We start from the raw sequence: 22,927 nt of genomic DNA, 5'->3' as shown, positions 1-22,927 counted from the left end.
AGGGAGGATTCGAAGGTGGCGGAACATAAGCCGCCTCCTCTTCTTCCTTGTCCTGGAAATTTAGCTCCGCCCTGTCGAAAAAATCCTCGTCCATGGTCAAGTGCTGGGGATCGCGAAACTCGGGTGGCAGCGGCCTCGGCATCGCCGACGAAGTTCTCGGGATGGGCGTGATGCTCACCCGGATGAAATGCGTCACTTGCAATACTCTCAACACCTCCGGCTTGGATGATCCTCCGCTGGTGCTCGGGCCGATCTTGACGGCGAGAACATCCACCCGGGATCGATCGGCGAGTCTCACCTTGCTCTCGAAATCACACCCCGCGGGGCCGTGGACGTGGATCGTGTGCCGGAACAAAAACCCATACTTGTGCCTCAAATCCGGGAGGAGCTCCGCTCGAGCTTGCAACGAGCACGCTCCACACACCCGAGGCTTCGTGCTCTTGAAAACACCGATTGTGTCGTTCACGATCCTCGTCTCAAACTTATACAAGCTCCTCACTTGCATGCAAAAGTCCACCTTGCTGCTCAAATCGCCAAACCTGATGATCCTTCCCTCGAGATCGCGGCCTTGCAAGATCTCATCGTCCTCGCCATCCCTCTCTTTCTCCACCGACACCACCGAGCAAGGCTTGTTGGCATCGCCGCCATCGCCGTTTGGGTCCGGCTCGCTGTAGCAAACCACCGTGAACTTGTGCTGCTTGGAGAAGATCGAGGGCGGCAGCGCTACGTCCTTGCTGCTGCTGATGGAAATGTTCGTGGAGCCGCGGCAAATCTCGTCGGGTGGCGCGAGCGGCCACGACTGGCCTCGGACCTCCTGGGCGCCCGCGAGCTTGCGAGGAACATCGGGTACCTGGGTGAAATGCAAGAAATCCGCGTAGGGGGCGATCGCCGGGTCGCTGGGTCCCGGTGGATCGAGCCGGAGAGGCGCTGGGAGGAGCCCGGGGGCGATTTGCACCGAGAAATCGTCCTCTTCTTCCTCGTCCTCGGACTCATGCTCCTCCGCGGGCTCGCTTCGTGACACCACCGGCCTCGGCAGCAATGCCTTCTTCTTGGGCATCGCTGGAATCCTGTGCGATTGATCGATCTCTCACCCGCGCCAAGGAGATCGATCCACTGCGACTGATCTACCGATCCACCACCGCGCATAGGCCGAACGATCGATCGAGAATGGTCCAGGTCGAAAGGGCGTCATTCGAATTTCCAAAGCCCTAATAACCCGCGAAGAAGCCAATGACGTGGAGAGCTGACGCAGAAAATCCGACCGGCGTGGCAGGCAATCTCACCCTACACCTCAGCACACATACCGGACAACGCCACGTAAGGCGCGGAGTCACGTGGCAAGATCTCCGCCATTGCTTTTGCCGCCTGGGCCCCTCGATCGACGTCGCTGCTCGTTCTACACGATCCAACGAGGGCTCCCCAGGAGCTCGCACTGGGGAGATAGGGCATGCTTTTGACGAGCTCCTCGGCGTCCTTGATCCGGCCCGCCCGCCCTAGCGCGTCCGCCATAGCCGAGAAGTGATCCATCGACGGCTCTAGGGAGTAATCCGCGATCATCGACACAAAGTAGTGCCAGGCCTCGTCCACAGAGCCAATGTGGCTACATGCCGCCAGGATCGTCTTGAAGAAGAGCTCGTCCGGCTTGATCCCATCCTGATTCATCGCGCAATAGAGATTCCTCGCCGCGGCGGCGCGCCCATTCTGGGCATATGCCGCGACCATCGCGCTCCAGGAAGCCACCCCTCGGTCGGGCATCTCATCAAAGATTCTCTGGGCGTCATAAAGATGACCGTTGTGGGTATATGCCATGAGCATCACCGTCCACGAAACGGCATTGCGGTCGGGCATCTCAGCGAAAACCTCCACTGCCTTGGAGAGATGCCCTCCATGGGAATATGCCGCCAGCATGGTGGTCCAGGATATCACGCTCCAAACCGGCATCTTAGCGAGGACATTCCTGGCATCTGCCAATTGTTCCTTCTGGGCAAACACGGCCTCCATAAGACACCAAGATACCTCGTTCTTCTCGGGCATGGTATCGAACGTAGCTTTTGCGCCGTCGATATCCCCGCTGATGGCAAGGGCAGTCATCATGGCCGTCCACGAGACGACGTTGCGGTCGGGCATCATCTCAAACACGGCCCTGGCGTGGTCAAGATGCCCACACTGGGAATATGCGCCAATCATGGCCGTCCACGAGACAACGTTTTGCTGTGGCATCCTATGGTAGAGATCTCTCGTAGAATCCAGCCGTCCATTCTCCGCGAATCCTGACAGCAGCGCGTTCCACGTCACAGAGTTTTTCTCTCGCATGGTATCAAACAAAAACTTCGCCTCATCGCAATGCCCGTTCTGGGCATTTGCAGAAATCATCGCGTTCCACGAGATCACGTCTCGGTCGTTAACAGCATCAAATAAAACACGCGCTTCCTCTATCTGACCCTTTTCAGAAAAACCCGTCAGCATTGCCGTACGCGAGACAACGTTATGTTGGGGCATAGAATCAAACACGGCCTTAGCTTTGGATAGATGCCCGGTTTGGGCATATACCGTGACCATGGCCGTCCACGTCACTACCGTACGCTCGGGCATAGAATCAAACATGAACTTGGCATCGGCCAAATGGCCGCTTTGTGAGATAGATTGGAACGCTGATGTCCAGCAAACGACGTTCCACTCCGGCATCTTTTCAAACATGGCCTTTGCAGCTGAATGATACCCATTCTGGGTATATGCCGATAGCAAGATTCCCCACGAGAACACGTTCCTGGGCTGGAGATTATCAAAAACACCGCGAGCGTTTTCGAGGTTGCCGGATCGCCCGAGCTGCTGGATGACAAGATTGGAAGAGTAGGTGTTGGAAGAATCAACAGGGAGCTGCTTGATCGATCTCGATCTTGAACTTTGAATCGATCTGACACTAGCTCCGCTTGCAAAACCCATAGATCCCCAAAAGGTCACATTCTAAGTTGTATCATCAGAAACAAATAGTCTTCTTTATGTGGAGAGAAGCCATGTTTCTCCATGGATGAAATCTGTGCCTAGGAATGGTTGTGCCTCCTCGAAAGTGAGGGTTCTTGCCCATGCCACTCGCTGGCTCGTCTTTGCTCCAGGCCCGCTACACTCGTACTGCGCGAAGAACACAGTCCTATGGAGCGAGAGATGGAATTTTCAATGCGAAGTTGGAAGAAATGCAAAACTCTACCTGTTTCGTTCTGGGTGATTCCAGTTTTGCCACCCTTGAGGAGCTATGAGCGCGTCCATGTAGGTGTACGAGTAGACCACCCTGGATCGATCTCCCCATGCACGTCCCAGGTAAATTCTTCCGGATCCAGTGATGCTGCAATTCACGAATGAAAATCCCGAGTTCATGTTGCGAATGGTCCTCTTTTGTGCAGTGATCGCGCCTGTTTTGTTGGCGATCGAGTAAAGATGGCAATCCTGCAAAGATTGTGATCTTTTGATGGAGAGTTTGGTTTTTACGTACTTTGTAGAGGGATCTTCCATAGCCAAAGATGAAATCCACGCTTCCTTGCACGAAACATCGCTTGAAGTAATGCCGGCCCTTGTGATCATAGAGAGTGTCTTGGCCGCCATGGAAGTTGCAATCGTAGAAGGCCGCCATGTCCGCGCTGATTCGCAATGCCACGGCTTGCTTCCCGGTCTCCCCATGGATGTGAGCAATTGCTTCATTCTAGTAATGATTTCTTTGAGATTATTTTGCGAGAACTTCTCAAAGATTTTTAGCTAGAGCAAACCTGGAATGTGATGTTCTTGGCGATGAAGAACCTCGAGTTGATGGAAATGGTGGCGCTGTTATATGTCTTGAGTAGATTCGTGCCATTTCTATCCGAAGCTGTGGAGTTCCAAGTGATTATCGTGAGTGAGCTCCCATCTCCTTGGAGTGTTACAAACGGTTTGGATTTTGGAATGGCAATCTTTTCCCTGGCTCAAGGTGAGAACCTTTTCGATCCAACAGAGAGACTAGATTTCTTTTTCTTTTTACCTGTAGACTCCCGCTTTGATCCGCACGATCACTCTTTGCTGGTTTTGTTCCGGAATGGAGTCGATTGCCTCGGCAATGGAGCTAAAATTCCCAAATCCATCCCTTGCCACCACAATCACGCTCTGGTTTCTCTCCGCTTCCACTAAGCTCTCGATCAAATGATGATGAACACGCATCCCAGCTGACCTCGTCGATTTTCTGCCAATGCGATCGATCCATGCCTTGAATTCGCGCTGCTCGTCCTCACTGGAAACAATCGCAAGAATCATCCACAGCGCGATCAAGAGCAGCAGCAGAGCTTTCATTCTCCAATTCCAGCGCTCTAATTCTGGTTCCGGACGACGCGATCGTGCACGAAGAATTTGTCCCAGCGACCAAGAAATTCATGGAAAGAGCGAAAGGAAAGTGTTCGTGCCTCATATTAAAGTGATGATCACGAGCTCCGCTGTGTGTGTGATCGGTTGACTCGAGCTTTATGAGAGTTACCATAACGGTAAAAAAAACAATTGTTTTTACCCTTTTTTCCAGCCAGAAGAGGGGAGTTCGATTCCCGCCAAGGACATATATAGTTAGTTAGTTTCGAACCCGGGCGTTATTTGCCGCCCTAGAACGCTGCTTGTTTAGGGCAAGAAGGAAGGCTTGGTTTCTTGGCGCGATGGATCCCAAGGCGCTGCTGGACGAGCTCATGGGCAAGGACCGGGATTTGCCGCTGGGCCAGAAGCGGCAGAGCCGCTTGCGCTTCGATGATGCCCAGGTGTGATTTTTGCTTAGGGTTTGGATTTCGGGGCGAATGGATGAGAAATTCTGGCGCATTCTTCTTTTTCTTGCAGGTCTGCCACTATCATCTGGTTTCTTTCTGCCCGCACGATCTTTTCCCCAATACCAAGAGTGATTTGGGGCCGTGCGGGAAGGTTCACGACGATGCGCTGCGCGAGCCATTCCGGAAATCGAACAAAGTGGCTCAGTACGAGATGGAGTTCTTGAGGTATCTCGAGCGCCTCATCTCCGATCTCGAAAGGTTTGTCTTTTCTTTTCGTTGTTTTGAAGGAAGTGTTGAAAATTGTTGCCTGGCGCTACAGGAAGATACGAAGATGTTATGAGAGGTTGGAGAAGGAAGTTCCCGTTATGGAACAGAACAAAGGTGGAACAGAGAAAATCAGTGCAATTTCGTTGGAAGTCCAGGCTCTTCTCAAAAGGGCCGAGAAAGAGGGAGAAGAGGGTATGGTCGATCAGGCGCAAGCTACCATGGAAAAGGTAAAAGAAAGTTCTTTCCTTCGTGGAATGCAGCTCCCTACTGTTTGAGGTCTGATAGGCTCTTTCTTCTGATTGTGCTAATTAAGGTCCCGTAATCTGCATGCCAGGGTAGTTCCTCTTCATTTGTAGAGGAAGTCTAAAACTTCTAAGCCCGTAGAAGGTATTGATCTGGGTTTTCTATTGACCCGAGATTGCTGATCTTGATCTTTCTGACACCAGGCATGATTTTTTAGCTACAGCAGCTAACTGATTGCTTGAGGTACCTATGTTGTGATCATTAAGCTTGTAGTTTGTTTCAGGCGATCTTGTCCCTCGTTGAACCCTCTGGTCTGTTTATTGTCGTTTGTAGCTAGCCGTATGACTTCGCCTCTGGTATTGTATCTGAATTTTTCTTGCTGCTCGCAGGTTGAAATATTGAATAGGGAGAAGGAGTTGATTATGCGTGCAATTATGCCAGAGTACGGAACTATTTTAGAGAAAGAAAAAAGAATGCAAGTATGTGAAATATGTGGTGCAATGCAGGCCTCAACAGACACTGAAAAGAGACTTGCAAGCCATTTGGAGGGCAGGCAGCATGTGGTAACTGATTTTTCTTTGTTTTCCTCCCCGCAATTTTTGTGGTTGCTAGAACGTTCGGCTAATATCGTCACTCGTTCTTGTTCGCAGGGGTATCTGAAAATAAGAAACACTCTGGAGGAGTTAAGGAGGAAACGTGACGAAGAGCTCGAGGCCAAAAAGAAAGAAAGGATGCAAGAGAGCTCTGTCGAAGAGAAGCTGGACTTGAAAGACTCTCCCACTCAAAAGGTAAAAGTTCCATTGGTGAATATCTTTCTCCCCTCTGACTCCGCGTATGCTGCATTTCACCTGCAGAATGGTGCATACCAGGGTGGCAAAGGCAACGAGTGGAGGTAACTATTGACTGTTTTCCACCTTGTTGTCGAAAATGCGCTGACAGAGATGGTCTGTCGTGTTTTCAGGTCTGATAAGTACAAGAGACAGAACAGTGACCGAAGGCACCACGGGGGATTTAACAGGAACAGGGGTCACCACGGCGACCGGGAGAGGAACAGGGACGGTGACAGGCACCGCAGTAGAGAGTGGAGGAGTGAATCGAGGAAGAGGAGCAGGAGCAGGAGTAAAGAGCGCAGCAGGGAACGCAGTTAGCTGATGGTTGATCATCAGCACCAACAAGAAGAAGTCGAAGAACCAAGAACCCGATGGAAGCGTTTGTGTGCGAAGTGTATGAGCTCCCAGAGGAAAGAAAGGTTTTGCTGCAAAGCAAGCACAGCCTCGAGGATGCCAGAGAGAAGATTTCCCTTTTGCAAGTTTTAGTTTGGCTGCTACTTACTGTGGATGGTTTCGGGGCTATAGCTAGATTATACTTTGGGGGAAGCCGGGTGACAAAATAAAAGAGATATCTTCCTTGGAGCCAGGCTTTGGATCCAGCTATGTCCCACCCAGATAAAGAGGTTTTGTCACCACTTTCTTCAAAGGTTTCTCTTCCATCACGTATAACACTAGAGGAAAAAGGTGCTCCTTCGTTTTCTTGTTTGCTGTCTTGTCCCAGCATGGGCGTTTGCTTTTTGTTTGTCTCGCATTTGGATCATGGAGTGGGGACAAAACAACTGGGCGATTGATCGATTGCTAGTGTTCGCCTCTTCGACTATCGCGAGTTGTTTCCTTTTAGCTTTTTGGAACCATGGAACCAACATTCTTAGATTTTTCACTTGAAGATCGCTGCCCAATTGTTTAGAGGAGGAAAAGGAAATAAAAAACTTTGGCCTGCTCTGCATGGCCAACAACGTTGTTCCCCAAGCAAAGCCAACCTGAAAAGAAAGCGCGCTCCTCTTACAGCACATAGTATAATGTCTGGCTGGTGGCAACACAAAAAAATGGGATCGGTCAAATCGGACCCGAAATAATATCGCAAAGTTGACAAGCGAACCAAAGATAAGATCACTTCGGTCCATGCTTTTTCAGCTTCCTCTCACGAAGTGATAGAAAGGATTGGAGCGATCAAACTTCGAATCAAATCCGCGGAAAAGAGACAAGATTCGCCCTTGAACCGCTAGCTACGATTGTCACTCAAAAGTGGCACAGCCCGTCCCAGGCATCGCATTCGCATTGCAATGCAAGCAAGTAACATCGAAAAGTGACCCCAAAATCTTCATAAATGAACCCAGTTGACTTTGGCAGCCACGTCCGTACGAAAGGGAGGGCTGCGTTACGTGGGGTGACGACGGGGGTGGCGGGGAGAGATGGATTCTGTTTCGGAATCGCCGACGGATTCGGAATGCGTGCATGGCTGTGATCTCGTCCTGGCACATGGGCTGTCTCAGGCCTCGGAATCTGGGGCATTTGTTTTCATGCAGCTGTGGAACACAAGGCCGAAGATCTCTGTGCACACACGCCTTGGGATCACACCGTCTTTCTCTCTTTTCAAACTCTGAGCCCATGCAACCATGGTTCTTGTTGGAATATTTGCTTGAGCTTGCCGCTTTTAAAAACGAGATCATGATCCATCGGACCATGCACCAAACGGGAAAACTTGCATGGATCAATCGATGTTTTCACGGAGCTCGTTCACCCCAACAACGATATGCATACATTACCAAAGCTAAAAGCAGATCTTGACGTTCATAGGCTGCCAGTATAGCACATAGCATCCTTTGCGTGGAGGTGGTGGCATTATATAATCCCGCACATGAAATATCGTCAGGCAAGGCAACAGCGTTAGAACTGTACTTGGAGAGATCCTCTTTGCAGTAATTACAAGTGTCACGGAGAAGTGGAGTTTCTTGCTGCTGCTAGATTCCTGGCCGCAAAATGTGTGCGTTTACAAACCTGATTGAGAGCTTTGGGGATGGAGAGGAGGTGACGATCATGATAACTTAAGCATTTCTTTGTGTTCCATCCAATCCTCGGCTGCTGCAACAAAAGCTCATCATAGTGAGCTATATTGGCATCCAAGAAAGAACAAAAAACATACTCCACTCTATTCAAACAAAAGAGAGCCCAGCAGCAGCAGCACTGCAACTAAGTACTGTCGCTCCTATAGAATTGAAGGCAACGATAGCTCTCTTGAAGCTATACCACTTTTGATAGCTCAGTTGCTTGCACCAACATCTGAAAGAGAAAGCTCTCCGGGACACTTTGCCCTAAGAAACAAAGAGCAGATGGACGGCCGGATGAATGCGGCCGGCCCGACAAGGAACAAATGACCACCGAAATGGACAGGAGACTGGAGTAAAGCTGGTAAGATTTTAGGAGGAGGCGGGTATATTTCTACTGTAGAAACTGTAGCTGTCGACGCCGAACTCGATCATACACACTATTTGGAAGCCTCTACATAGGTCCTGACAAGTGCAATTAAGTTCTTTTCAGAAAAAAAAGAGAGACTTGAAAAAGAAACTCAAGACTGTGGCAGTCAAGGTAAGTGGAAAGTAAAGGCTCCTTCCCTTCTGTTGGGCATTTGGGCATTTTGGTCTGCGTTGAAAACTCCCTTAGACCTCTGCGTTTAAAGAAAAAAAAGTGGAAGAATTGCCACTGCCGTACACACAAGCGGGGTTAAAAACAAATGCCCAGTCGTGGCATTTTCAGGCGCACGCACACACACGACAGGAGAACTGGCAGAGCAGAGAGACAAGACAGTGAAGAGGCATTTTGCGGGACCCTTGGACATGTGCCGTGCCATTGGCCCTTACACATCCATTGTCCGTCAACTTTAGCTACGAGGTTAAAATAGTTAAAGTTTGCACCTTGTTTGAGATGTTCTCTGAATCTTACCTGGAGATAAGACGTGGATTTTTGTAATAAACAAAATCCCCCGATTCTCAAGCTTGGGACTAGTATATAGTTGTAGTCCCTCTTGCTGCTTTGAACACAATAGTCTTGCTCTCTTTGCTCTCTTTGCAGTGTGCCAGTTTGTTTTCTTCGCTGTTGGGTGGTGGTATTTTTTTGGAGAAGGGCGAGCGAAGAGAAAGAATGAAAAGAAAGTTTTTTCTTTCTTTTAAACAAATGGTAGCTCTGCTGGTTTGATGCTGGCTCTGCCGCTGCTGCTGCTGCTGCTCCTGCTGCTCCTGCTGCTCCAGCCTCTGTTTCTTGTTGTAAGGAAGAAGAAAGAAAGCAAGAAGGTAAAGAAAGAGTGTTGAAAAAAGAAAGAGGAGAGTTAGAGGAACTCAGTTTCTTCTAACGAGATTTGTTTTTTCTTTCTGCCAGTGGAACCACGGCTTCAAGGTTGCCTTGATTCATCGATGATCACTCGCTCCAGTTTTTAGAGGGAGGAGAGTTCTTGTTCCTCCCCCCTCGCAAGTCAAGTCACTCTATATTCCACTGCTCGAGTGAAAGAACATCTGATCGGAGCTCATATTTTTTACCTTTTTATTATTACTCGATTCTTCTTCTTCTTCTTATTCTCCCAGCAGCAACCACACACACAAATACTCTTGCTTTGAATGTCCATCTACATTTATTCGGGACGTCCTGTGCGAGGCAGTATAGTTTCCTCTCGTGCTTGCGCGCTCGCATTCCATCCTTTCCAGGGCTTGGTTTTGTTTATCATCTCCAAGACACACTGGTGCCAAGACTAAAGACCATGCTACGTTGATTACGAGGAGTACACAAGCGAGCGCCGAGAAGGGGGCAGCACCAGTCCGGCTGCAGTGGTTTCTTCCCATTCTTTTCTTTTTTTCTTTCCTTGGCCAGCAGCATTGGCAGGAACTCTCTCGTCATTCATTGTTCTTCCTCGTTTTGGTGTGTCCCTACAGTAACTCTTTTCTTCTTCTTCTTCCATTCAATCTCTCTCTCGCTCTCGCTCTCGTCTTGGATCAATGTATAAATCTTCCGGGCCTCTGATCACACAGCCAGTAGTACATTGGTGGAGTAAAGACGGTGGGTGTCTCGGCTGGATGGATGAAACCATATAGATTTCTTTTTCTCGCAGTCAAGCAGCACGCCTTTGTCCAAAAGAAGAAGCCTTGGACTTGGAGTGGCCAGTCAAAGCCCGAGTCAAAGCCGCTGGAGCTCGGGTATCGCGGGATTGATCTCTCTCTCTCTCTCTCTCTCTCTCTCCTCTCTCTCTCCCTCTCTCTCTCTGGGCTTGGTGGCGGTAAGAAAGAGCTATACGACCACAGGTGATTCGTTTCCTCGCAAAGCGTCAGCTCAAAAGCACGGATGAAACAGAAAGTCTCGAGCAGTTTTTAACAGATTGGAGAAAAAAGAAAGGAAAAAAACATTGTATAAACCATCTCTCCACAAACAGCACATCCCCAAGATCCAAGCCTAGTCTCCGGGAGGGAATGTAGCTGGAGTTCTTCTTCACCCAAGGGAGTTCTTCAGTTTGAAGGGACGGTAGTGGGATTGATATAATAAGCAGCTATGAAACGATCGTTTTGGAGCTTAGAGCATTGCTGCAGTAGAAGAAGAGGAGGAGCTCGCAGTTTAGTCTACTTGGTACTTGCCATCCTCCTCGCTTCAAGATGCTTGCACTCATCCAGCGCTGGCAGAACTCAAGCGGAGCGACTGAGTACCGGTACGTTATAATACTTTCCTTGGTTTTCTTGCTCTTCGCTTGTGTCCTGTGGCTCTCCAAATCTATGCTGCGAGTGAAAGTAATCCCCACGAAGAAGAGTGAGAGAGTGAGAGGAATTGACTCACGGAAAGAAGCTCGCTTTAAACTTAAAACTTCGATTGGATGAATGAATGCGTGCTCGATCTCGCATGATTTGCTTGCTGCATAGACCTGGATATAGATCGATAGATAGATAGATAGATTTATTACCCATGGATGGTTTTGCGTGAGCTCCACAAACGTCCTCCTTGCGCTGTCCCTGTCCTCGAACACGACAGCTTCCAAAAATTCTTAAACCCGGCCAGGCCTTTACTAATTATCAAATCTTTCAAATCTGCAGGTGTCCATGAAAGCAAAGACGCAGCTTTATCACTGTCCACAAAACGGCAGCAGCTCGATCAGGTACTGCAAAAAATTTCTCTCCTTTTCTCCCATCTGTAGTCTTAGAAATGATACTTATGCAAATGATAATTTCTATCAGATGGGCGATGATCAACAAAGTGCGGATCAACAAAGCTGGGTAGCCGATTACTCGCCCTTGCAATTGGAGGAGCTTCGATCCAGCAGCAGCCTGGTGAGGAGGAGCTTGAGCGGGCCTGGATCGTCGCCACCCCAATGTACGTCAAAGTGTGGGAGATGCTATCCTTGCAGGCCTGTTCATGTTCCAATCCAGCCGGGTCTCGTCAAGACCGCCGAGTACTACCCCGAGGCTTGGCGGTGCAAGTGTGGCAACAAGTTGTTCATGCCATGATCAGTAACATCATCGCCAGGTGATCATACACTTCGAAGTCATCCTCGCTCTCCTTTCTCCCCTCTCACACGTTTTTGGTCTTGAGATCACTCCGAGCATCGAGAGTTTTAGCACTTGGTTGTCGTGAAACCGTGCTTTTTTTTCCTTTTTCTTCGAGCTAGCTAGTTCCAGCAATATATAAGAAAGCGAAGAGATTGTATTAGAAAAGAGTTACATCAGTGAGGAACAACCGCCACAAAATCCAGCAAGAGATTTGAATAACTTGGCCAACTTGTTGATACATTAGACTTATCTAAATAAGAACATGACTTGGACAACGAATCCTTCAAAGTCAACCATAGCCGACGAAAGATAAGACCATGGAATGTGTACCCTAGATGAGCAGAATGGCGCCGCCTCATGTTTTAGCGTTTCCATTCCCTGCCCAAGGTCACATTAATCCGATGATACTGCTGTGCCGCAAGCTCGCTTCAATGGGATTCATTATAACCTTCATCAACACTCGCAGCCGCCACGAGCAGGAGTTCAAGAAATCCACTGCCGTGGGGGATGATTCTTTCAGGTATGAGCCCAAGTTTCCTTAGCGAGGAGACTTATAGCTCGCCTACAGGTTTGTGAGCATTCCAGACGATTGTCTCCCAAAGCACCGGCTGGGGAACAACCTCCAGATGTTTCTCAATGCCATGGAGGGGATGAAACAAGATCTGGAGCAATTGGTGACGGACATGGCTAGCGATCCCCGCCGCCCTCCAGTGACTTGCGTACTCTTTGATGCGTTTATTGGGTGGAGCCAGGAATTCTGTCACAACCTTGGAATCGCTCGGGCACTACTGTGGACGTCGTCCGCTGCCTGTCTTCTCCTTTGCTTCCACTTGCCTTTGCTCAAGCACCTCTTACCAGCAAAAGGTCCTCCTCTAAGCTACTTTTTGCCTTTTTCTCTTTTTTCATTTTTACGTTCTTATTGTAGGGAGGAAAGATATAATAGATTTCATGCCTGGGCTTCCTTCTTTTTGCGCAAGTCACCTCCCGAGCACACTCCAGCACGAGGACGAGTGTGATCCAGGCTTTGAACTCCGAATCCAACGCTTTGAAAGGATGAAAGGTGACGTTTGGGTGTTTGTGAATTCCTTCCAGGAGATGGAAGAAGCACCCTTGGATGCTGCCCGAGACGTGAATCCAAATTGTATTGCGGTTGGGCCCTTGCACTTTGACGACACGGTGGAGGAGACACAATTGAGCATATCTCCGATCGAAGACACGAGCTGTTTGGAGTGGCTGGACAAACAGGCACCAAGCTCGGTCGTCTACGTTTCCTTCGGAAGCGTCGCAACCATCTCTTACAGTGACGCTCAGCAGATTTACAAGGGACTTGCCAACAGCGGCCACGCATTCTTGTGGGTGATCAGGCTCGATCTTCTCCAAGGCAGTGACGAGCAGGCAAGGAACGAGTTCTTGGCCAGGATACAGCAGAACGAAAAGGGGCTGATAATCTCTTGGGCTCCTCAAGTCAAGGTATGATCTAGATATTCACTTCATGGGTTGATAGTTTTTCGCACAATCAATCGCAGGTGCTGGAGCATGAATCCGTGGGTGCTTTCCTCTCTCATTGCGGATGGAACTCGACACTCGAGTCTTTGTCCGCGGGAGTTCCCATCCTATGCTTGCCTTGCTTTGCCGAGCAAGTTTTCAACACTGCGTGGGTTGTTGACACTCTCAAAGTTGGAGTTCGCATCAAGAAGGCCATGGAGGCTGGTATCCATGCAAGCCATGTCGAGGATATGGTGAGGTTTGTCATGGGACGAGACCATTGCAGCGGCGACGAGCTGAGACGTAGAGCCAAAGAGTTGCGCCATGCAGCCAAACGAAACGTCCAGCCAAATGGTTCTTCGCATGCAAACCTCGTCAACTTTGCTAAAGCATTGAAACTCCACTGTGACCTATAACGCATGGGATGACCTCACCTTGTTTCCTACTTGGGCACATGGTCTTAGACTTTACTTGGAGGATTCCATCCAAGTTAGAACAAAGGACTTTGGACGTTCTTGATATGATTGCATTGCAACGACGCTCACAAGATTTGTAAACTTGGGACATTCTTCTCGCCAGTTAGAATGCTGGAATCGATAGCTAAAACTCTGCCAAGCTAGTAACTTTGGCTATGACACAACGAACTCAGTCCGCATAGCTGATCTGCATCTGGCTACAACACAATCCGTGCAGTGGGGCTTGTTGCTGAGGCAATTCGAGCATGCTCAGCAATGGAGCCGGAGATCCTAGCCTTTTTCTCGGACTCCAATGACTTCAACACGCTGTTCCAGCAGCTAGAACAGTCATCGCCATCGTTGCGATGCTTCACTGCCGCTGTCTCTGGATCCTTTTACGAGCGTTCAAGCTCATTCCTTCGATCTAAATCTTCCTTCAATGGGCATTTGTCTTCTCTCCAGACTCCAGAGAGTGATCTGTGTGGTCCATTCAATGAACCCAAGCTCATGAGGATCTTTGCGGGTTCTTATCCTGCCGAGCACAAGCGATTGTTCCTGGAGGAATCCTCTGCTTGTTCTCACGGATGCACCAGCCCGAGTTCACGTCCTTCGAGAACTGGCATGTTTCACGCTTGGAGCTGGCATGGAACGATATGCTCGAAGAGGTACGCATACAGTTTCTGGAATGATCAAAGCCATGGCGAGAAGGTTAAACTTGTTTCACGGCAGGAACTGATTAACCGCAAAACTCATGCTACGTTCCGCATGGCTTGGTTTTCCAGGACCATTGACGAGGTGGTAAAAGCAAATGCGGAGACCGGGGAATCATTCGCGATCCTCACACTTGAGCAGGGCAAGTGTTCAGTGCCAACAATTTCCAACGGTCTAAGCCTCCAAAGCTATGTTGCTGCTGAAGTTTCCTCCTGCAAGAACATTACTGAGGGATCCATCTCGCGGCATCTCAGAAACAATGGCGACCTGGTAACGATTTTTACAACTCTATGTAAGATTCATCCCGGGAGTCCATCAGACATTCCACCTCACGTTAATCTTTCTATGCCATTCGTGATCCTCCAGCCACAAACTAATGAAGTATATGATGAACGTAAATAACATCCCCACCCCACCTTAGAATTATAATGTTCTTTCTTTGGTTTTCTAGAGTGCTTGTTCTTCAATTGTGTGGTGGCTAAGGAAGAAGGGAGAAAAATTCATCAAGTTGACTCACCGAAGAAGCTCGCTTTTCCTCCATTAAAGCTTAAAACCTTCTTGCCTCGGGCACTGTAAGCTTGAACACCTCTTCACTTGGCGCACATCGCTCAGCACATCTTATATTATACTAGTGTAAAAGGGTTAGTACTACATTAAATTAAACTTTTAAAGTTAATTTCCACAAAAATCATGGACAGATACAAAAATTCCCAACTGCAATCTCCTGTTGGTCTTGATCCCCTACAGGATTTCAACTATCGTCTAGGCGAAAGAGTCCGTTACAAGTGGCAGTGGCAGCATTGGATCTAATGCCTTGGGGTTTTGACATTGGGCTTGGCCTGGATCTCAGTGACTTGTTTGTTGTGTAGACACCCATATTTGTAGTTTGTGACGAGGATCAGGTATGTCATTTTTTTTCTAGATGATTCAGATCTCCAATTTTTTTTTCCTTTTAAAGCAGACGTCCTCGTGTGACAGTGATCCCTGTTAGGGAGAGAAGGAAATGAGTTAGAGGAGTCGTGATGCACAAGAAGAGTGTTTTCAGGAGTTAATGCGGCTTGGGAGACCAAGAATCGGCATCTGCTGCAGTGCGACAGCACTAGGAGCTGGGCTGCATCATTCCAAGCTGGAGATCGGGCCATATTGGAGCTGGGCACGCCCAGGACAGCTAGAGGTGGGAAGTCTGACGAAGAATGGTACCTTTCCGCTGCTGCCATGTGGATAAGTCCTAGCTTTGACTTTTTGCCCGACCCTAGGAGGCACAAGCACTTTGGATGCCGCTTCCATAGCCAATTGCAAGTCCTTTGCAGATTCTCACAAACACAACCAAAGTTGCCAGGTACAGAAACACTGTGTTTCCATGACCGATTGCAAGATTTACTAAGATTCCTCTCCAACTGAACTATAGGATGGAAGGACTCTAAAAACATTGCATAGACTCAAATCTCGGGAACATTATGTAGCTATAGCCAATTATGAGCCACAAAAATTCTTCACTTCTCACTCAAAGGAAACCTTCTCTATGAAATCTAAGAGCCAATGCTTGCAATTGTCCAAGTGCCCTTAAACTTCAAACTCTTGCTTTTTATACTCTCAAGCATGAGATTCCTCCATGCTACTTGATGATGCTCTATTCCTACATCTGGATCTCCCAATGTATTGAAACATTATCTAACTCCTCACTAGGCATGTATATCCTTATTTTGCATTTGGTTTGGGTTTAAGCCCAAGTTTCATATTACATGTTGCCATATATTCCCATTTATATCTATTCTCTATATTAATAGTCATACACAGGGATGAAGTGGACTAAATTCAAAATTTACTAGCTAAGAGTAAATTTATCATTCAACTTCTTAATGTATATTCAATTAGCCTAAACCCTAACTTATATATAAGAGTAAGTGATCTTGATTAAAACCAATCTACATTTTTGTAAGTTACAATTGAATTTTGGCTATGGGATTAATTAGCAATTGCTTCACAATGATAAGTGATACAGAGAGTTAATGATTCTATACTAGTAACATTAGTCAACTAGACTTATCATGTTACTAATTTATATATATAAATTTTTGCTCTTTTATTCCCTTTTTAGATCCTTTAGACAAGGTGGTAGTTGACTAACTCAAAAATGAGTATACTATTATTTTGTACCTTTAACTTATCATCTAAGGCAAAGATTATAGTATGTTATTTTATTCTAACTAGAGATGATTGTCCAATTAAGGTTTATGTTTAACATTGGTTGTCAAAGGAGATCAAAATCTTATATAAAAATATTAAGAATATGTTGGAAAAGAGTGTTATCCAAAATTCTTAGAGTCCTTAAGCATATGAACTTTATCTTGTGATAAAGCCTGATAAGAGTATTTGATTCTATATTAACTATTATCTATTAACAATGTAATTATCCATATATGTACACTCTTTCTCATATTATCGATTCTAGATCATTTAAAAAGAAGTTGTTGGTTCACAAAATTAGTTCTTGCTTCTAGTTACTAACAAGTGCCAATGGCCAAAATAATTTTTTTAAGACAATTTTCCATACACTATTTAGTTTCAAGAAAATTCAAAATCTATTGGCTAAAAGTAAATTTATCATTCAACTAAAAATTATTATTAAATATGAGTGCATATTCAATTAGCCTAAACCCTAACTTATATATAAGAGTAAGTGATATTGATTAAAACCAATTTGACAACTATCAAAATCCCATTACATTAATAATAGCATATGACTCATATCATCTCCTCCACTCTGGAGGATGGAATGCAACTAAGGTTTTTTTGTTAATGGGATATCAATTTAGTATCAACAACTCATAGTAATCATAAAAGTAAACTCAACTCTATTGACAATATAAGTTTGTTATATATATAAGTTTATATAGTGAAGCATTAATAAAACTCTATACCCCATAACATATATATATTAAAAATATGGTAAATAACCATCCTAATCTGTATTGAAAGTTCATATACTTTGTGATCATCCTCATGAAGGGATAGAATGAACTGTTCCACCAAACCATCTATATATAAATGATAAGCACTTATGAAAGTGTGGCATATCCCCAATTAAAATATCAATATATAAAATAACTCACCCATAAATGTATGACCATTGTCCAAGTGAATCCATTCCAAAAACAAATGTCTTAATTGATAATGAAGTATCTAATAATAGTTGCAAACACACTAGTAAGACCTTCGACTTCCACCTATTGAGTCAAGTAAAGAAGCAATAATGACATACTCTTGTCAATAGTCAATTGGAAAAAATTGTTTCACATCAAACACTACCAATAAAAATAAATGAGAATTTACAATTGACTCCAATTATCTTTTTGCAACATAAAGAGGAAGTATTATGTGTTTTGCATTAGATGCAACTATGTATGTACTAAATGATATTATATTACATCTTTGGACTTACACAACTTTTTAGCTATGTAACACTATCACATGTACCCACCTAAAAAAAGAGTCATGGTAAACATAGAGAAAATTTAGAATAAAATCAAAGGCACCACTAATCACAAATGGTTATTAAAATCAGTTATCACAAAGTAAAAAAGGTAGTCTTCAAAGTAATATTGAAAATGCAAATGCTAGGAAAGCAAGTTATTAATAAATGATGTAGGATTCTCAAACCCATCATAAAACTTTCGGATCCATAACTTAAATTTTTGAGCTTCATAAAACTTGATATGAAAAGATAAATCTAGTTTTGCACCTTATGAATATTCCATATCAAGCATAACAACTACAGATGATATAGAATCCTTGTCCAGAAAATTTACTGATGCCAAAATAACAAACTTATCAAGAATATAATAAAAGAGTAAAGAAGAAAGAGGAGCTTAAAAAATGGTGTTAGCATTAGTTATAAAACTCCTTGTGTAATAAACAACCTCAAAGTTATATATTTAAAGTTTTAAAGCCCATTAAACAATATAGCTAACTATGTTTTTCTGCTTCAATAATAAAGTAATTATAACATAATCACCCTTTTGCAACATCTAAGAGCCATGCAAGTACATATACCTAAACACTCATCTATTATAGAGTAATTTACCTTTGCTAATAGTAATATATAGTTGATATATGTAATGAAATGATATTGACTATACACACTTGTATAGTGTGTTTCTTGCATTAACACACCTCCAAAACCAATATCAAAAGCATCTATATACATAATAAAAAGTCAAGTATAATTAAGATAGGAGAAGTTATCAACATTTATTTGAGATCTACAAATGCCCATTTGCAATCTTTAAATTATAAGAAAGACAATGTTAATAAATTTAATAACACTTGCAATAGTGTAATATAATCAAAAAGATGGTCAACAAAACAACTAATATATTACACTTTGCCAAGGAAGCATTAAATATTGTTCATACACTTTATAGATTAGAACAACCATAAGGTTGTTAGGATCAATTTGCAAATTAACTTTCATAGTCAATCTAACACTTTGTGGACATTATGGATATACTCTTTTTATATTCTTTTTAAGTGGATCAAAACATCATTGATAAAGTCAACAATCACTTCTAATATATTATAAAAAAACTTGATCATCATCTCATTTGCAAGAAAGTCACCAAAACAATGTTTAAACCAATTGATATCACCAAACCTTATACAATGGCCATGGTATCAATACCTTCAATAAGGAATAAATAAGGGAGATTCTCAATATAATTTCCATTAACTATCATCCTTAGCATATATATATATATATATATATATATATATATATATATATATGTGTGTGTGTGTGTGTGTGTGTGTGTGTGTGTGTGTGTGTGTGAGGGCCAAGTGTACGGCTACGATGCCGTATACTAATATTAGCGTAGTGGATTTTGGTAGCTGTTGGATTGGTTTCAATCCGGACCACTCGCTCTTGTATATAAGCTAGGGTTATTGGGCTAATTGATATGCACATTTCTGTATTCTCTTTCCATATTCCATGCACTCACATTGGTGGAGGTGAGGGGCACCTTTGATTGTCCTTGGGGAGTGCTTGGATTTGGGATTTCGGTTTAAATCTAGCTTTTGCATCGTCTAGATTTAGCTTTTTCCATTTCCTTTCTTTTGTTCTTTCCTTTCAGGATTTTGGTTTAGATCTAGCTTTTTGCATTGTCTAGATCTACCATTTCTTTCCAGCTTTTTTGTCATTTCTCTTCTCTTGCTCTTTCTTTTTCGTTCATCTTCATGGCCAATCCACAATCTCCTCCTTTGACTCTAGAGCAGCAGTTGGTTCAATTGCTTGATGCTATGCGCTTGCAATTGAACAACCAAACTCAGTTGATAGCGGCGTTTACGGCACGTTGTACAACTCCTCCTGCTCTTGGTGCCAATCCTCGCGTTCGGCCGGAGTTCTTTCGCGGGAATCCTGGGGATGACGTGTACCATTGGTTCGATCACTTTACGGTGATTGCCACATATCATTCTTGGGATGATGCTCGACAGTTGCGTGAGTTTCCCACGTGTCTCCAAGGGACGGCATTGCAGTGGTACAATGGTTTGAGCGCAGCCACTCGTGGGGATTGGAGTGTTCTCCCGGACGTCTTCAAACGCGCCTTCGGACATGCCGATGATTGTGATGATGCTTTCCAACAATTGCATCGTCTTCGCCAAGGGCCATCTGAGTCGGTGATGCAATTTGGCGTTCGTTTCCAAAGTCTTTTGCTTCGTGCGGAGCCAAATATGTCGGAGCGGATCAAGCTAGGAATGTTGTGGCCAGCACTTCATCAAGATCTTGTCGGACTTGTGCATGCACTCGCTCCTGGCACCCTTGACGATGCTCTTCGCTTGGCACAACGTTATGAGATGTCGCCTCTTCCACTTCTCGCTGCACGTCCGTCCGCTCCACTTCTTATGGGTGATGGTCCTGTTCCAATGGAGGTTGATGCTGCTGCTGCTCGAGTCCAAGGACAAGCGCGAGGACGTGGTCGTGGCCGTGATGTTCGCTGCTGGGCGTGTGATGAAGTTGGTCATACTTATCGGCATTGCCGTCGTTTTCCGGATTGGCGACCTCCATTTCCTGGGTGGAGACCTTGGCGTCAGCAACGTCCCCTGGGTGCTGCTGCAGTGGAAGGTCTGGACACAGAAATGCATCCGGGAAACGAGGAGTCGCGCGAGTAACGGAGGGACCTTGCGCAAATAAATCAGTGACCCCTCCATCTTTCTTTTGGGAGTATCATCAAGGGGTTCACTCGGCACCAGTTCATCCAGTGTTTACTTTCCAAGTTCGTTTTTATAACAAAAGGTCTCTTATTATTCTCTCCGTGTTGGTTGATACAGGTTCGAGTTTATCTTCTATTGCTCGACCTGTTGCCACATGTTGTCGTCTACACTTGCGTTATGCGGCAGAACCAGTTTTCATTCTTTATGGCAACGGCCGTACACATGCATACGGGATGAGGTGGACTTGGTTGTGCGTGTGGGCGATCTCGAGCTTGAGTTGCAGTCGTTGCGGGTGGTGCCGAGTCAAGCTTTTGACCTCATTCTTGGTATGGATTGGTTGCAGCGCAATCATGCCAAGTGTGATTTTGAGGCTTCTCCCCCTTGTCTCATACTCCCTTATGTTTCATCCATTCCTCTCACTTCCATACCCCTTCGTCCCTTTACTTCTACCTCTGCTTCCATTACTTTTGTTCCCCCACTCTTTCCTTCTGTGTTTCCATCTTGTTCTGCTTTTCCCTTTTCCGATCCCTCCGACGATCTTTGTGTTGCAGCAGTTGACCGGCTCATGAAGGAGTATTCTGATCTCTTTGAATTTGACCTATTGTCTGGGGCCAAGATTGCCACACGTCATCCGATTCCAACCGGGGATGCTCGTCCAATCAAGGTTCCTGTTCGTCGTCGGTCACCTAAGGAGATCAAGATTTTACGAGCAAATGTCAAGGAAATGCTGGAGAAGGGTGTTATTCGGAAGTCGCGGAGTCCTTGGGCATGTGAACCTCATCTTGTGACGAAGCCTGATGGGAGTATTCGTTTCTGCATCGACTATCGTCCGTTAAACGAAGTGACGATCCCAGATGTGTATCCTCTTCCTCACACTGCTGATCTCTTGGATCGTCTGGGGCGAAGTCGTTGGTTCACCAAGCTAGATCTTGCTTCTAGGTATTAGCAAGTCCCGATGGCCGAAGAAGATATTCCTAAGACTGCTTTTCGTACACCATTTGGTTTGTACGAGTTCTTGGTGATGCCGTTTGGTTTGAACAATGCTCCAGCAACTTTCCAGCGGATGATGGACGAGGTTCTTTGCGATATGCCGGAGGTGACTACTGACTTCATTGATGATGTCTTGATCCACTCGGAGGGGACGTGGGAGGAGCACGTTCGTGATGTTTGTAAAGTGTTGGATTGGCTACGCGATGTTGGTTTAAAGCTGAAGCGGTCAGAGTGCGTGTTTGGGTCCAAGGACACAACTTATCTTGGGTACTGTATTTCTCGTGAGGGTTTGCAAGTTGATCCTGACAAACTTGTGGCTATTCTAAAGTTCCCTACTCCGAAGTGTGTGAATGATGTGCAGTGCTTTTTGGGTAAGGTGCAGTATCTCGGTCGTTTTGTGGATCATCTTTCCGATCGCACTACACCATTGCGAGCGTTGCTGAAGTCATCAACGTCATCTTTCATCTGGTCTCCGGATTGTGAGCGGGCGTTCGTGGATCTCAAAGAGCTATTGACAACTCCTCCGGTTTTGGCATATCCTAACTACACTCGACCTTTTATTTTACGCGTGGATGCTTCTAACATTAGTCTTGGAGGTGTGTTGATGCATGAGAGCTCGAGTGTGCCTGGTCAGCGCCATCCCATTGCATACATAAGCCGTACATTACAACCAGCGGAGCTAAACTACTCCACGATGGAGAAGGAGTGTTTAGCAGCAGTCTGGGGTTTCGAGAAACTTCATGCATATCTACATGGTTCTCGGACGTTACTTGAAGGTGACTATGCTGCTATTACTTCATTATTGAAGCGAAAGAACCTGGTTGGTCGTATGGCTCAATGGGCTTTGAAGCTTCAGATATATGATTTTGATGTTGTTCATCGCCCAGGGAGTTCTATGGCTGATGCTGATGCCCTTTCTCGAGCTCCTCTTCCTTCTTCACTCACTTCTCATGTTTCTGACGAACCTGTTGTTCTAGCGTCTGTGGATTTTCTAGATGAGGATTCTGTGCCATCGGCGGTTGCTGTCCTTGACGTTCAGTGTCCACAGGGCGTAGAGCAAAATCTACCTTCTCTTGATGAGGTTCGTGAGGTTCAAAAGATTGAGCCATGGATTCGAAGGCTTCGAGATGGGTTTGAGAATCCTGCATCACTTGCTGATGACTTGCCTTTCCGGCATTTACATTTTCAATATCGCCTTGAAGATGGCCTTCTTTATTTTGTGGGGACGGATCCTGATGATCATTTACGGTTGGTGGTGCCTTCGGTGTTTATTCCGCAGTTTCTCCATGCCTACCATGATTCTCCTGTTTTAGGTGGGCATATGGGACACCGTCGTGTCACCGAGAAGCTGCACAGGTCTTTCTATTAGCCGGAGATGCGACGTGATATTATCCGGTATGTGTGTAGCTGCGTTTGGTGCCAAGCTCAGAATACTCCCCCTTGTGCTGCGGAAGGAC

General features: G+C 45.8%; 5 protein-coding genes and 1 long non-coding RNA gene across 6 annotated transcripts; 4 read left to right on the top strand and 2 right to left on the bottom strand.

Annotated features, from left to right (window-relative positions):
- Positions 1-1,284: 1,284 nt before the first annotated feature.
- LOC9638165 (pentatricopeptide repeat-containing protein At1g56690, mitochondrial) lies at positions 1,285-2,943 on the bottom strand. The gene is made up of 2 exons (XM_002974999.2): positions 2,470-2,943; positions 1,285-2,352 (listed from the first exon to the last, which is right to left on the bottom strand). The coding sequence occupies exons 1-2, from the start codon at positions 2,941-2,943 to the stop codon at positions 1,285-1,287; spliced, it is 1,542 nt and encodes a 513-aa protein (XP_002975045.2).
- Position 2,944: 1 nt separating this feature from the next.
- On the bottom strand, positions 2,945-4,322 carry LOC9629090 (probable pectinesterase 53). The gene is made up of 5 exons (XM_002974998.2): positions 4,007-4,322; positions 3,759-3,945; positions 3,488-3,694; positions 3,206-3,441; positions 2,945-3,148 (listed from the first exon to the last, which is right to left on the bottom strand). The coding sequence occupies exons 1-5, from the start codon at positions 4,309-4,311 to the stop codon at positions 2,998-3,000; spliced, it is 1,086 nt and encodes a 361-aa protein (XP_002975044.2). The 5' UTR covers positions 4,312-4,322; the 3' UTR covers positions 2,945-2,997.
- Positions 4,323-4,611: 289 nt separating this feature from the next.
- Positions 4,612-6,805, top strand: LOC9629089 (luc7-like protein 3). The gene is made up of 7 exons (XM_024680071.1): positions 4,612-4,760; positions 4,837-5,024; positions 5,086-5,260; positions 5,666-5,839; positions 5,927-6,064; positions 6,131-6,168; positions 6,238-6,805. The coding sequence occupies exons 1-7, from the start codon at positions 4,662-4,664 to the stop codon at positions 6,422-6,424; spliced, it is 999 nt and encodes a 332-aa protein (XP_024535839.1). The 5' UTR covers positions 4,612-4,661; the 3' UTR covers positions 6,425-6,805.
- A 2,355-nt stretch (positions 6,806-9,160) lies between these two features.
- On the top strand, positions 9,161-9,979 carry LOC112348076. The gene is made up of 2 exons (XR_002992958.1): positions 9,161-9,393; positions 9,479-9,979. It is a non-coding gene; the product is annotated as an uncharacterized LOC112348076 (long non-coding RNA).
- Positions 9,980-10,440: 461 nt separating this feature from the next.
- On the top strand, positions 10,441-11,766 carry LOC9629088. Its single transcript, XM_002975182.2, has 3 exons — positions 10,441-10,790; positions 11,170-11,231; positions 11,311-11,766. The coding sequence occupies exons 1-3, from the start codon at positions 10,637-10,639 to the stop codon at positions 11,578-11,580; spliced, it is 486 nt and encodes a 161-aa protein (XP_002975228.1). The 5' UTR covers positions 10,441-10,636; the 3' UTR covers positions 11,581-11,766.
- Positions 11,767-11,957: 191 nt separating this feature from the next.
- LOC9629087 (linamarin synthase 1) lies at positions 11,958-13,637 on the top strand. The gene is made up of 4 exons (XM_024680048.1): positions 11,958-12,142; positions 12,191-12,486; positions 12,548-13,092; positions 13,149-13,637. The coding sequence occupies exons 1-4, from the start codon at positions 11,958-11,960 to the stop codon at positions 13,521-13,523; spliced, it is 1,401 nt and encodes a 466-aa protein (XP_024535816.1). The 3' UTR covers positions 13,524-13,637.
- The last annotated feature ends 9,290 nt before the right edge of the window (positions 13,638-22,927 follow it).

Source organism: Selaginella moellendorffii, unplaced genomic scaffold (genome assembly GCF_000143415.4).
Source record: "Selaginella moellendorffii unplaced genomic scaffold, v1.0 SELMOscaffold_26, whole genome shotgun sequence".
NCBI lineage: Eukaryota > Viridiplantae > Streptophyta > Lycopodiopsida > Selaginellales > Selaginellaceae > Selaginella > Selaginella moellendorffii.
The sequence above is the reverse complement of the archived record's forward strand: the minus strand, read 5'-3'. Positions and strand labels throughout refer to the sequence as shown.